The sequence below is a fragment of the Phaseolus vulgaris genome, chromosome 9 (assembly GCF_000499845.2).
Source record: "Phaseolus vulgaris cultivar G19833 chromosome 9, P. vulgaris v2.0, whole genome shotgun sequence".
In the NCBI taxonomy this organism is placed as follows: Eukaryota; Viridiplantae; Streptophyta; class Magnoliopsida; order Fabales; family Fabaceae; genus Phaseolus; species Phaseolus vulgaris.
Genome location: NC_023751.2, coordinates 31,933,011 through 31,946,535, shown reverse-complemented (window position 1 = coordinate 31,946,535; position 13,525 = coordinate 31,933,011). Strand labels below are relative to the sequence as shown.

The following is a 13,525-nucleotide window of genomic DNA, read 5'->3' as shown; positions in this document are numbered from 1 at the left end:
TATTTATTTAAAAATATTTTTTTAGACTTAATAAAAACATAATTGTACATTAGTTATTACAAACAAGATACTACAATAAATTTAATTTCATAAATATGCATAATATTATTTCATATTTAAATTAATAATAAATGCACTCAAATAATTAATTTAAATAATATTTTTTTTTCAAATAGCTTGATTATTTCACAACATCTATATTAGTTACGTTTAATAATCTATTTAAAATATTACAAATGTTACTTTTAATTTCTAATATTTGTAATAATTTCAATAGTTTTTTTAAAAATTGAAAAATTAGATTAGAATCATGAAAAAATCCATATAAAAATTATGACATTATTCTAATATAAAATTTTAACATAATTGATCTGCAAGAATTCTTTTCTATATGTTTTAATTTTTTTTATTTTTATTTAGTGGAGTCAAATTTAGACTAGACATTACCTTAATTAGTTTGTACTATTATTAGTACAAAGATTTCGTCGTTCTTGTGTGAAATCGAGGAATTCATCCTCTGGCAACGGTTCTGCACCAGAGGTCTATGTTTTTTGAAAAATATTCATGTATGGGAATACAACCTTTTTTTTCTAAAATTTTAATTTTTTATGAAATTATTTTTTATATTATTAATTAAAAGTTTTATAGTGGAGTAGATTATCTATATATATATATATATATATATATATATTTTATGTTTTTTTCTTAAAAAACAGCTACTAAACTATTTTTTTTTTATCATCAATCAGCTACTAAACTATGTTTTATTAATATACATTATCAGCATAAAATCTTGCTTGAAAGTGATTTTAGCTATTAGCAGATCCATGAAAATAAATTCTAGAAAACATTACTTGGCCCTAATTTTGTATATCTAAATTAAGGCTCAGATGCAAAGACTATGGTTTTTTTCTTACTTAGCAATATAGTGAGTCAAATGATTCAATTATTTGATATGGCAATTAAATGATCCCCGTCGGTGAATTTAAAATGAAGAAAATATTCAACCGGTAAGGACTTGTCACTATTCTCGTTTAATTTCCAACTTTGCAACTAAAAGAAGACAAAATCACCTTCTCACTTGATTGAAATTCAACACCAAAGATTGACCTTTTACAAAGCTGCCAACTAGCCACCACATCATACAATAACTAGTACATTCAGACTTGCACTCATCAGTAAGGTCACCCACTACTATAAAACCCAACCATTGGTTCTCTGTTATTCATCAACTAAAACATGGCTTCCTTAAGCTCCCTAGTTCTGCTTCTTGCAGCTCTGCTTCTCTCCTCACAAGGGCTTGCTAACTATGACAAGCCCCCAGTAGAAAAACCTCCAGTTTACAAGCCCCCAGTTGAGAAACCACCAGTGTACAAGCCCCCAGTAGAGAAGCCACCAGTGTACAAGCCCCCAGTTGAAAAACCACCAGTTTACAAACCCCCAGTAGAGAAGCCACCAGTGTACAAGCCCCCAGTTGAGAAACCACCAGTTTACAAGCCCCCAGTTGAGAAGCCACCAGTGTACAAGCCCCCAGTAGAGAAGCCACCAGTGTATAAGCCCCCAGTTGAGAAACCACCAGTTTACAAGCCCCCAGTAGAGAAGCCACCAGTTTACAAGCCCCCAGTTGAGAAGCCACCAGTGTACAAGCCCCCAGTTGAGAAACCACCAGTTTACAAGCCCCCAGTAGAGAAGCCACCAGTTTATAAGCCCCCAGTAGAGAAGCCACCAGTTTACAAGCCCCCAGTAGAGAAGCCACCAGTTTACAAGCCCCCAGTTGAGAAACCACCAGTTTACAAGCCACCAGTGGAGAAGCCACCAGTGTACAAGCCCCCAGTTGAGAAGCCTCCGGTGTACAAGCCCCCAGTTGAGAAGCCTCCGGTGTACAAGCCACCAGTAGAGAAGCCACCGGTTTACCAGCCACCATACGGGAAGCCACCTCACCCAAAGTACCCTCCAAGCACCAACTGATTACACGCCATTCTGAAGTATGTTAAGAGTTGTATCTGAAGTATATGATAAATAAAAGTTGTAGCTACTCTACCATTGTCATGCTCAGATATGTAGTTTACTTTACAAATCATTTGTTTACAGTGTTGTGGCCAAGATAAGAGTGTAATGGATGCATGAATGTAAAACGGACAAACAATATGTATGGTCTTTTCTTCTGAAAGCTATGAATAATAGAACTTTATGATTTTGATATTAATTGCTGGGTCGATTAAGCAAGCATTATTAATCCTAATAAATTACTTTATGACACATTATGATCTGCTAAAGTGTAAATCTTAGAGAATATGACTTAGATACTCTTTTATCTTTGTCTAATTATTTTTATTTTGCTGATAAAAGAAGCGTAAATCTTAAGATTCTTGTCGTACCACGGTGGTCCACGAACTTTAGTGGGTACAGACAGAAGAGTAGTTAAGGATGGTCGCCAGTTAGTATGAAAACGACAAAACTGAAGTTTTATTTATTTTTTATTGTATACAGATGTAAAAGAGAAAAATGTAAAGAGAAAAAAGTTAAAGAAAAAAGAAAGTCAAGTGTCATATGTGATTTGATAAAAAAATATCAACTTATTATTTACACAAACTAATTTTTATCTGATCAGAATATAAAATCTCTTTATGCACATGGAAATTAATGCAATTCCAAATCGCTCTCAATTTAAATCGGTGGTAACTTCAGTTTAGAAAGAGGCAAGGGAATTAAAGTAATGCAAATAATGAAATATCTCCTACTACTAAGTTTTTAACCTAATTTCAAGTGGGTATTTTAAAAATTTTGCGGCATATTGTTAATGAATATTATTTAATGTTGAAAGAATCATACATGTTAATCTACTATTTGAGAATTTAGTGTCTACTATAACATCAGTTTTGATGGTTATATTAGAGGTAGTTTTAAAAAGAATAAAAAAGTTAAAGTTAAGTCAGGTTTAATATGGAAGATAGAATTTCAATATTTAGAATTTTATTTAAATAAACTTTATCATCTATTTAAACTTTTTTTTTCTAAAATTTTCTTTATTTCTTTTTAATTTTTTATTAAAAGTCGCCTTGAGAAGAGAACAAACAATAGAATAATGTGATCAAATCAAATATTTATTTATAGTAAATTTTTATTTTTCTCATATCTTTAAATATTTATTTATAGTAAATTTTTATTTTTCTCATATCTTTAATTCTTCTTTTATTCTTCGACTTGTGCTTAGTTTTAAGACACATGAAAAATGTTGATAAAGTAAAATAAGTAGTGTCGATCCAACACACGAAAAATTGATGTAAATAATTGTAAAAATAATTAAATAATATTAATTTATTTGTGTCGGTTAAGAAAATACAAAATGAGACACTAAATTTGTAAAAAAAAATAATTGCATTATGTGTAGGTTTGACTACCACTAAATAATTTTTAAAATTAATTTAACTTTGGTGGAGGCTTATCTGACGAAAAAAAATATATATTTTATTGAGATTTAAACTATTTCTTAATTTACTTTGGTGGTTCACCACTTGAAAATTCAATTTACTTTCCTCATCCACCACCGAACCCTAACCCTAATCCTCCATCCATTTATTTATTCTCTTCTCTTTGTTTTTGCTTTGCAACAATTTCATCTATGAATATCAAGTCCCAGTTTTCATGACACTAAAATGATCTTAGCGTTACGAATCGATTGCATGGGTTTGGAGAATGCCAGAGATTCGTAGTGGGTCGCAACGATGTTGTGCTCCGGTTTGGTCGTAGAAGCTCGGAACCACCGTCTTTGGGGGTGAGATACGTCAAGACTCCTGCTGCAGATGCGGCGAAGAGGTCGCAAACTCGTTTGAGTGAATCCTGAAGCTTTTTTGAGTAGCGATGATTGGTAAGAAAGAAGGATGAATCATAATCCACAATCGAGTGAAGGAAGAGGAGACGATGACACTGCTCTCTCTGATTTCCTTGCTTCCTTAATGGATTACACTCCCACTGTAACTTTCTTTTATCTCTGTTATTCCAATTTCCCATTTTGCACAATTTAATCATTGTCCTTCTTTGTTTAGATACCTAATGAATTGGTGGAGCATTACTTGGCCAAAAGCAGTTTTCAGTGTTAAGATTTAATATGTAAACACGAGCTTTTGGATTTCTTTTGTTGTCTAGTTAGAGGTAGGGAGTGTTTGTTAATTGGTTTTAGTGTCAACCACTGCATTTAGCATTCCATTATTGTCATGTTCAATATAAAACTTTAAGACATTCAAATATATTTTGTCATTTTACAAGTTCCTAACCGAAATCTTACATGAAATTTGCGTGTTTCATTTGTATTATAGTTGAAATTCCTACATTTTCTTAATATTTGTGTTTGTGTTGTTAGTTTGATGCTGCAAAACTAAGGAAGCTTCGACCTAGATTTAAGCAGATTGGGGGTTCTGTGACTTCTGGCAATGCTTCTAGCATAAGGTTCCTCACTTCCCTTGTGTTCCTTGATACCTGAATTCTAAGGGCGTTGTTCTTGTCCCTTCTTTCATTCGCTAAAAAATTGATATATGTGTCATGCAATATAATCATAAGGTTTTAAACTGCTTAGTCTTTTATTGATAATGGATTGGTTGATTTGCCAGTGATGGTCCTGCTACATTAGTTATAATGAGTGGAGAGAAGGCACGTGGGCTTGGACTGCATGTAATTGCAAAGATAAAAGGACATAGGGATGCAGCTAAAGTGTTGTAACAAGTTAGTGTTAACCTGCTTTGGTCTTGACTAATATGAGCATATTTAAAGTTAAAGATTAAGTGTTTTTGCTGGCACATAAATTATTTACAACTGCTCATGTCCTTGCAATACCAAAAGCTATATCAAATGTTTGTCTTGAGGCTTCTCAAATAGATTATTATCAAATAAATGAAGCTTTTTCTGTAAGGAATACGACACATCTTACTCATTCAAGTGAACACGCTAATGATGCCCCAACTTCTTCTGTGCAGGCCATGGCTCTTGCAAATCAGAAGCTTCTTGGTCTTAATCTTGTGAGTGTTCAAGTGCCTTAGTTCCTTGGCTCCTTTTATTTAATAAAATCATTTTCTGACCATCTGGCTGCTTCGACATTTTGATTCCTCCATTCTAAAACTTAGTAAATGCTCTTGACTAAGCATTAAATGTGCGACTTCTTTGAAAATAATTCTAGAACACGACAAAGGTTCATGGGTCTAGATAGGTAACTTTTATCCACCTTAGCGCAAGACTTGATAAAGTTTGTTGACTTCACAACACTAACATCCCACCTTTTTCCAAAACAGTTGTTTGCATGGAGCAACTTTCAATATATTCTTCAAGAGATCTTGAAAGACAAAACATTGTAAGATCCTTTTAGAATAATGAAGAAATGAGCATTTGTTGTAAGTATAAAATAAACATTTATAAGTTTGATATATATTATGAAATACTTAATGTTCTGTCACGCAAAGTATACTCATTGTCTATCCATGTAAAAAGTTATCAGATGAAGAACATATGCACAATATTTACATGCGTCAGACGAACCACAACAAATAACATTTACATTTGTTCAACTAAACTTATATTTATTCAACTAAACTATACATTTATGTCTAAAACTATGTAATGATCATAAAGATTTTTAACACTTAACTATTTACATACAATTAAAAAGATTTGTTGAACTTTGGTCTACCATAACCTTATTATCATATTTTCACTATGGCAACCTTGTCACCATATTTCTTCTTACCCGTAACATTCACTACAAGAAACTCATTAAATAGAAATCAAATTTAGAGATCGAAAATAATTAGTTATTGTATTAACTAAATTAGATATTATTTTCGAGACTACAAAAATTATTGGTATCCAAAGTAGTTTATATTATTAATAAAATTTATAAATTAATTTTAAATTGATATTTAATTAGCTACCAAAGTCTTAGTTACCAATTAATTTAGATTCTAAAGTTGATAGCTAAAATCTTGGTAGCTAATTAAATACTAATTTAAAAATTAATTTAAATTTTTTATTAATAATAGAAACTAGTTTAGATACTAATAATTTTTATAGCTTCTAAAATAGTATCTAATTTAATTAATAAAATATAACAGTTAATTATTTTTTGTTTTTAAAATTAATTTTTATTTAATAATTTCTTATAATATTACTCATGAGTACATCTAACAAATAAGAGAATATACAACTAAATTAGAAAATATATTTGTTTTGTTGTTTATTTTAATATATTTATTTGTTTATATTGTTGTTCATTTCGAATGTTTTATATTGGTTGGTATACTTCTATTGATATATTCTTCGTTTTATTGTCTTCTTTTATAATAAGAAAGTTTAAGAAATCATTAAAAAGTTAAAAAAATTATTTTGTAAAAAGTTTTAAAAAGTAATGTATGAGAAAAAGTAAATCATGATAGGTTTTAAGAACTCATTTCCCTTTTAATAATTTTTGTTAACTTTAACATAAGTAGTGAAACATACTTTATTTTTAAAATTTTAATTTCAAAGATATGATTGTGAAAGAATAAAAATAAAAGGGGATTTGTAGGGTAGTATAAAATATTGGAGACCTACCCGTGCCTACTCCCTAGGCAGGCAAGGTTTATTCTATGCTAAAAGTGAAATAATGATTAATAATATGTCGAGATCTTCAGTGTGAATAAGTTGAATATTTCTCTTTCAACTGTTCTATACATAAAATAACTTAATCATTATGGTTTACACGTTTAAAAGATAAAAACGGTGAATAGTTGTGTCCATCAATATTTTAATAAATAATTTAATTATAAAAAAATAATTATCTTTAATGGTATATATTTTTATATTATCTAATTTAAAATAAAAACTTTAACTAGTGTCCCTATTCAATATACCAAAAGTGTTTTTTTATTGATAACTGTAACCATATATTCTACATATATACGTAATTTTCGGTGCAACCTTTGAATAAAAATAATCAACAAAAACATCATGAAATAAAAATTAAATTTAAATATTAAAATAATTAATTATATTAGTAATTAAATTATAGACTATTTTAAAAATTAAAAAAAAACATTTCTATATTAGTTTTTATTATTGTTAAATAGTTTCTAAATTGATATTTAATTAGCAATTAAAATTTTAAAGACCAAATTTAGAAACTAAATAATTGGTAGTTAAAAATTTGGTTGCTAATTAGATACAAATTTAGAAACTATTTAACAATAATAGAAACTAATTTAGAAACCATTTTTTTTAGTTTCTAAAATGATCTCCAATTTAGTTACTATTGCAATTAATTATTTTAGTATCTAAAAATTGGTTTCTATTTCATGTTTTTCTTTGTAGTGTGAATTAATCCTAAAATTTATTATAAACAAATAAACTAATATATAAATTATATTATAATTAAATTTTATAAGAAATAACATTTTAAACATAATATCAATTATATTTTGGATTTATAAAAAATAAGTAAATTGAGATATCTCCTCCTTATTTATTTCAACACATTATTAAAATTTAATTTCGAGATAAATAAAATGATGATGAATTTAAAAGAGTGAAAATTTAAAAAGTCTCTCTCTAAATATAAATATATATATATATATATATATATATATAAAGATAATTTATATAAGATGATTGACTTAGTTTATTTAGCTAATTGTATAAATAAATAATATGTGAAATACAAATTTAAAGGACGTAAACTATATCACATCCATATATATAAATATTAATATTCAAAATTTGTACATTAGTCATCAAGCCTAAAGTTTCAACACTAAAAATCTTTAATCATTGTTTCAACTTTCAACTACACATAATTTAATTTATATATTTTTTAAAACAGAGTCAACAAAGTAAAACATAAAATCAACCTACCATAATTTTTTTGTGCAACAATTTACATCAAAAGATAAATGAACTTATCAATTTTTATTTATTGAAATTCTTCAATTCAACATTCAACTACATTTAATTTAAATTTGTCCTCCCTCAAAATAGCACGACATTAAATATAAGATAATTGAGAATATATTTTTTAAGTCAAAAAGTATCAATTGAGAACGTATCAATTGAGAACGTCTCACTTGATCAAGACAAAAAATCAAGACAAAAAATGAAAAGTTCCTTACCCATGTTAATTATACACTAATCAAGCAGAATAATGAAGTTATGGATCCAGGTCTTGCCGCTTGTGGAAGTATTTTTCGTGGGAGTATGAGGAAGTTTATTAGAGCTTTCTCTACGTTTCTTGACGTTCAGACTGCTTTGGTTGCTGAATTTTATGAAGTTATATTTGCTTTGGAGGAAGCTCAAAAGTTGGGTCTTACTAATGCCTGGCTGGAATGTGACTCTGCCTTGATTTGTGTTGTGTTTACTGCTAGGACAAATGTTCCTTGGATGCTTCATATCGATGGAATACTTGTCTTAATTACTATGGAAAAATCAGGTTTAGGGTTACTCATATTTTTCGTGAAGGGAATGTGTGTACTGATAAGTTGGCTAATTTATGATTTATTCATAGAGAATCCTTTCATTTGTATAATAGGTTTCCATCTAGTCTGTTTTTAGAATTCTTTATTAATAGGTATAGTCTACCTATGTATCGTTTTTGTTAATATATGAGTTTTGGTCTAGTCTTTCCATATTTTTGTATTTTCTTTCTTTTCTTTTTTTTAATAATACTTTTTTCATGTGATGGCAAATGATTGTTGTTACTTAAAGTGTCAGCCTAGCTGAAATGTCAATTAGCATAGTGATGCCTAACATGAAAGTTTTTTATAAAAAAAATAAAAAATAAAAAATAAAAATAGAATGATGGGTTAGGGACACCGCACTCGATAAGAAGAATATAATAATTGCCTCCTACCCTCTCTTGATTACTTTTGAACATTGATGTATTGATTCAATGTTGTTCTTCTCTCTTTTAATCTCGTTGTTTTTCTTGTAATAGTGTGTGTTCACATCTTACAAACATGCTCTTATTTATTCATTATAATTACACTTCTCTCAATTTGGATCATAATTTTGATATTCTGATCCCAATTGAATTGAGGCTTCAGTGGTTAATTTCTAAAAGATAAATCTTCCAGGTAATCAGTAAAAATATAATTTAGTAAATTACACTTGGAAGGTTTTTAATGAAGTAGAATTAAACTTCTCCTTGAATTAAAGTTCATGAATAGTAAATTTTGTTATTATCCATAAAAAAATCTCGTAAATAGATTTTAAATTACATTTCTTCTAATATTAAACTCTCTTTCACATGATTAGTTAAGCCTTTAATGATCTTACTATATTATGATACTTATATAAAATAACTTACTTGATTCAGATGATGATCCCTTTATATGTTGTTCATACTAGTTTTCTTATTATGTAGCTCTTTCTCCTCGTCACACAAAAGTTATTACTTCAATCTAATTTATCTTATCTTATAGTTTATCAAATATTTAAGCTACTAAATTAAACTCAATACTTCAAAAAAAAAACTATAATTTGTTAGCTTATTCTCAAAATATTAAAATCTTCTAACTTATAAAATATTAAATACTTATCGTAAAAATATAATTTTTCAATTTTTGAAATTTCATATAACATTGAAGTGTATATTTTTCCTATTTTTTCTTAAAATTTTTCCTGAAAGAATTTATCCCAATAGGTTTTAACTCTTCAAATTAAAATTAGGCATTTGGACTTATAATACAAGTAGTTTTTGTCATTTGCCTGCTGTTTTTCTTCTTCTTCTTTTATTGGTATATAATTGTCTTTGTTTGTTAACATGTCTTTATCATTTGATGTGTTGTGGAAAACATAAACCTTTATGACTTTTGTCTCAGAATATCATTGCGGATTACAATTCGCCACACACTTGTGTTGGGACAAGAATAATTTGAACGCGTTTGCTTTTAGAAAAATGGATTCACTTTTTTACATGCATCAATTTCTGCCAAACTTTCATTTTTTTTATGTTCTTTTAAGTTACGTGATTGATTTTAGTGTAAAACATATGCTATGCTGACAAGACTGCTACCTTTTGTCAAGTGAGTTTCTTTTTCAAACAACACATTAATGTATTGGAAAAGTGTTTTTTAAACTGTCTTTTTTTAGTTATTTATATTCACTTGACAATTGTTTTTATAATAAAATATTCTATTATAATAATAAAAATATAACATTATAATAAAATAATAATATATGAAGTTGTAAATTAAATGTTAGAAAATATTATTTTAGTGATAAATTGTCAATACTTTATCAAGTTTAATTATTGATTAATGTGGTTGAAAAAAATAAAATTTGTGTTTGATATATTGAACAATTAACTAAAATAATTGACGACTTAGTTTCATAAACTTTTTAATGCAACTTCATATTTAAAAGCAATGACAATCAAATAAAAAATTGATCATATATATATATATAAGAAGTAATTATTATTTTTGACTTACAATACATCTAATTTTGTAATTTGTCTTTTGTTATTTTTTCTTCCTTTTTGGTTTATATTTATCTTTGGTAGTTAACACGTCTATATCATTTGGTATGTGCTGGACAGATCAATATTTTTGCTTCAATTCCCCTGCTTATCTTAAATGAGAAAAAAACTATCACAATTTAAATAGAATAATTTTTAACAGTCAAAACCTATCTTAATCGAGAAATAAGACCAAATTAAAATTTAAAAAAATTAAAAATTAATAGATCAAGTGGAAATAAAATTGAAATTAAAATTACAAGAACAAAGTTTTAGTTCTTAGTAATTTTTCTTCTTGTGATCATTATCTTATCCAATTAAAAATGGGTGTGCTAATTAAAACTCAATAATCTAACTCAAGAACATTCATATGCATGCCAAAAAAACCGAAACTTTATAAATACCCTGAGTCAAAAGATTTTTTTTCTCTTCAGAATACCACATTTTAATTTTTTTACCCCCAACAGCATATTTATTAAAATTATTCAAATATTATGATTCATTTAACGTAATTGAATTAAATTTAGCCAGAATACTAGCTAGAATTCAATCCGGATACTTGAATTCTAAATTGATTTTTTTATATTTCAAAATAAGGGAATAGAAATTTAAAATTTTGCAATTTTGAAATAAAAAATGTTAGCTTAAAAAATAAATATTTTGAATAAAAATATAGTTATGTAAAAACATGAGCGTCCATTTGTGAATACTTTAATTATTATATCTATTTTTCACAAATCAATAAGTTAAATTATATAAAACACTTTTATTTTTTTTTTTAAAAAAATATTTCTTTTCTCTTTTTTCTATTAATTTTTTCAAAGCAGGACTAAAAAAATAAATTATTTCAAAATTTATAAATGTTAATTTTTCTAACAAAGTTTCCTTACGTACATATTTTTCTAAATAATTATTCCTTAAAATATATTTTTTATAAATAATTATTTCTTCACATGGTTACTTTTTAATTATTATAATATATATAGTTATTTTTTAAAATAATTTTTTAATTACTTTTTAAAAATTCAAAATTCTCTTTTCTTTATTTTAATAAAAAAAAATTAAAAACAAAATTATTCTAGTTGGTATTCTAGCCAGACTTTACTTAATCACGTTTAAAATTTATTTTTTTTGAAAACTAAATTTTGAATTGTTATATTAATTCATGTTATTTGATTAATTATTTAACATAATATATTATTGGAGTAAAAGAAATAAATTGTTGTCATAAAAAAATCAAGATAAAAAGGTTTGGTAGTAGACAAAATTATGAGAAATCGTTAAAAATTTGATAATTATGTTAGAGGCAATTATAACCATAATAAAAAATATCTATACATGTGAACATTAGTAAGAAAAATTTACTATGGATAAAAGAACATATATTTAAATAAATACCCCAAATATAGATACCCAGAAACAATTTAAATTTAACCTGCCCGTCATTCATCTACAGAAACATGGCTTAAGTGGGTCAGTCCTACCAACTTTTTATAATTTTGTTTTTCATTTTAATATATATATATATATATTAACATTATATAAATCTTTTATTGATTAATTAATTTTTCTAATTAAATAAACTAAAATAATTATTACTTTTACCTATTAAATTATTTTATTATAATTAGAAATTAAAATTTAATTTATAAACATTAATTGTATATTCTCATAAAACAAAAACTATATCATATAATCTAGATAAACGAGAGACCCTCCAGTGATAAATTATATATATATATATATATATATATATATATATATATATATATATATATCAACACACTGGTATACAGAATAGAGTCATAGAATTTATCACATAAATAATAAATATCAAAATAAACTATTAAAATAAATTTTCGTCAAAATATAAATGAATGTAAAAAAATATTATACACAATCCACGAATCAATTCAATACATAATCCTTCTATTAATACGCATTTCAATTAATATAGAGCACAAATAAATTTATATATTAGAGGAAGATAAGAATGGTAGAAAAGAATTTGGTTGAGTCAAATGTTGCACGCTTTCATCTACAGCAGTTTAAAGATGCGTATATGGGCCTTAGTTTAAACTTTTTACGTGTTTCTTCCTGCACTCCTACAAAGTTTTTCCTGCACCCCATCAAATAGGTAAAAAGATCACAATCCCATCTAATTCAGTCTCCTTTTAGAATTTTTTTCAAAATATATATTTTAGAAATTTATTTCGAAAAACACATTCCAGAACATGTTATACACGTTCTAAAAATCTTATTCCAAAAATCTTTTATAAAAAATGCTTTCTGAAATCTTTAGAAAACGTTTTTCAGAATATATTTATAAATTCCAGAAAAGGTGTTTTGGAAAAATTTCGGAAAAGCTAAGAAATCATTTAAAAAAGGAATAAAATTATATCTTCGGATATTAATTTAAAAAATGGGTAAAATAGTATTTCTAGAATATTGATGGAGTGCAGGAACAACTTTGATGGAGTGAACACCCAACCTCTTATCCATTTCCCAATAGGTTTGCGTGGTAGGTTTCTTTCTTGAAATAAAAAATTGTACTAAATCATTAAGTAATGTTTTACTTATATATTACCATTAATTAGATGTAAACTTAAAGTAGAAGTGTATAACAAGTCAGCAACAAAATTATACATATTCAAATGATGCTCTAATTTGGCATATATCTAAATTGAGTCTCCCACGTGAAGACTCAATTTCTTTGTTAGTAACCCTGAGTCAACACCTGACACAGTAGCTACTACTCTCCCATGCTATTCAATTATTCGGTGAGGCAACTCAAATTATCCCAAAACTAAAGGGGACAACCTCGTCGGTGCGTTGAAAATCAGAAATATGTTCCCAATGTACTTCTCACTGTTCCCCTTTAACTTCAAACTTTGCAACTACAACAAAACACCATCTCCTATACATAATCATACAAATTCAACACTTCCCAAAGGTGCTAACTATCCACCGCATCATAGAAATAACTAGTACATTCAGCCATGCACTTATCATTAAGGCTTCCAACTACGTACTATAAAACCCAAGCACTGGTTG

At 27.0% G+C, this 13,525-nt stretch overlaps 2 protein-coding genes across 2 annotated transcripts; both read left to right on the top strand.

The window, feature by feature from the left end:
• Positions 1-988: 988 nt before the first annotated feature.
• Positions 989-2,206, top strand: LOC137821582 (repetitive proline-rich cell wall protein 2). The gene has a single exon (XM_068626239.1). It carries the CDS (start codon positions 1,240-1,242, stop codon positions 1,966-1,968), a length of 729 nt encoding a protein of 242 aa, XP_068482340.1. The 5' UTR covers positions 989-1,239; the 3' UTR covers positions 1,969-2,206.
• Positions 2,207-3,629: 1,423 nt separating this feature from the next.
• Positions 3,630-5,368, top strand: LOC137821583 (acetyl-CoA acetyltransferase 1-like). Its single transcript, XM_068626240.1, has 3 exons — positions 3,630-3,974; positions 4,361-4,446; positions 4,608-5,368. The coding sequence occupies exons 1-3, from the start codon at positions 3,882-3,884 to the stop codon at positions 4,714-4,716; spliced, it is 288 nt and encodes a 95-aa protein (XP_068482341.1). The 5' UTR covers positions 3,630-3,881; the 3' UTR covers positions 4,717-5,368.
• The last annotated feature ends 8,157 nt before the right edge of the window (positions 5,369-13,525 follow it).

Excerpts from the sequence above, each read along its gene's own strand:
- LOC137821582 (XM_068626239.1), top strand. The coding sequence starts at position 1,240 with ATGGCTTCCTTAAGCTCCCTAGTTCTGCTTCTTGCAGCTCTGCTTCTC.
- LOC137821583 (XM_068626240.1), top strand. The coding sequence starts at position 3,882 with ATGAATCATAATCCACAATCGAGTGAAGGAAGAGGAGACGATGACACT. Across the intron at positions 3,975-4,360 it reads TAATGGATTACACTCCCACT|TTTGATGCTGCAAAACTAAG; the intron begins GTAACTTTCTTT and ends TTGTGTTGTTAG. Across the intron at positions 4,447-4,607 it reads GGCAATGCTTCTAGCATAAG|TGATGGTCCTGCTACATTAG; the intron begins GTTCCTCACTTC and ends TTGATTTGCCAG.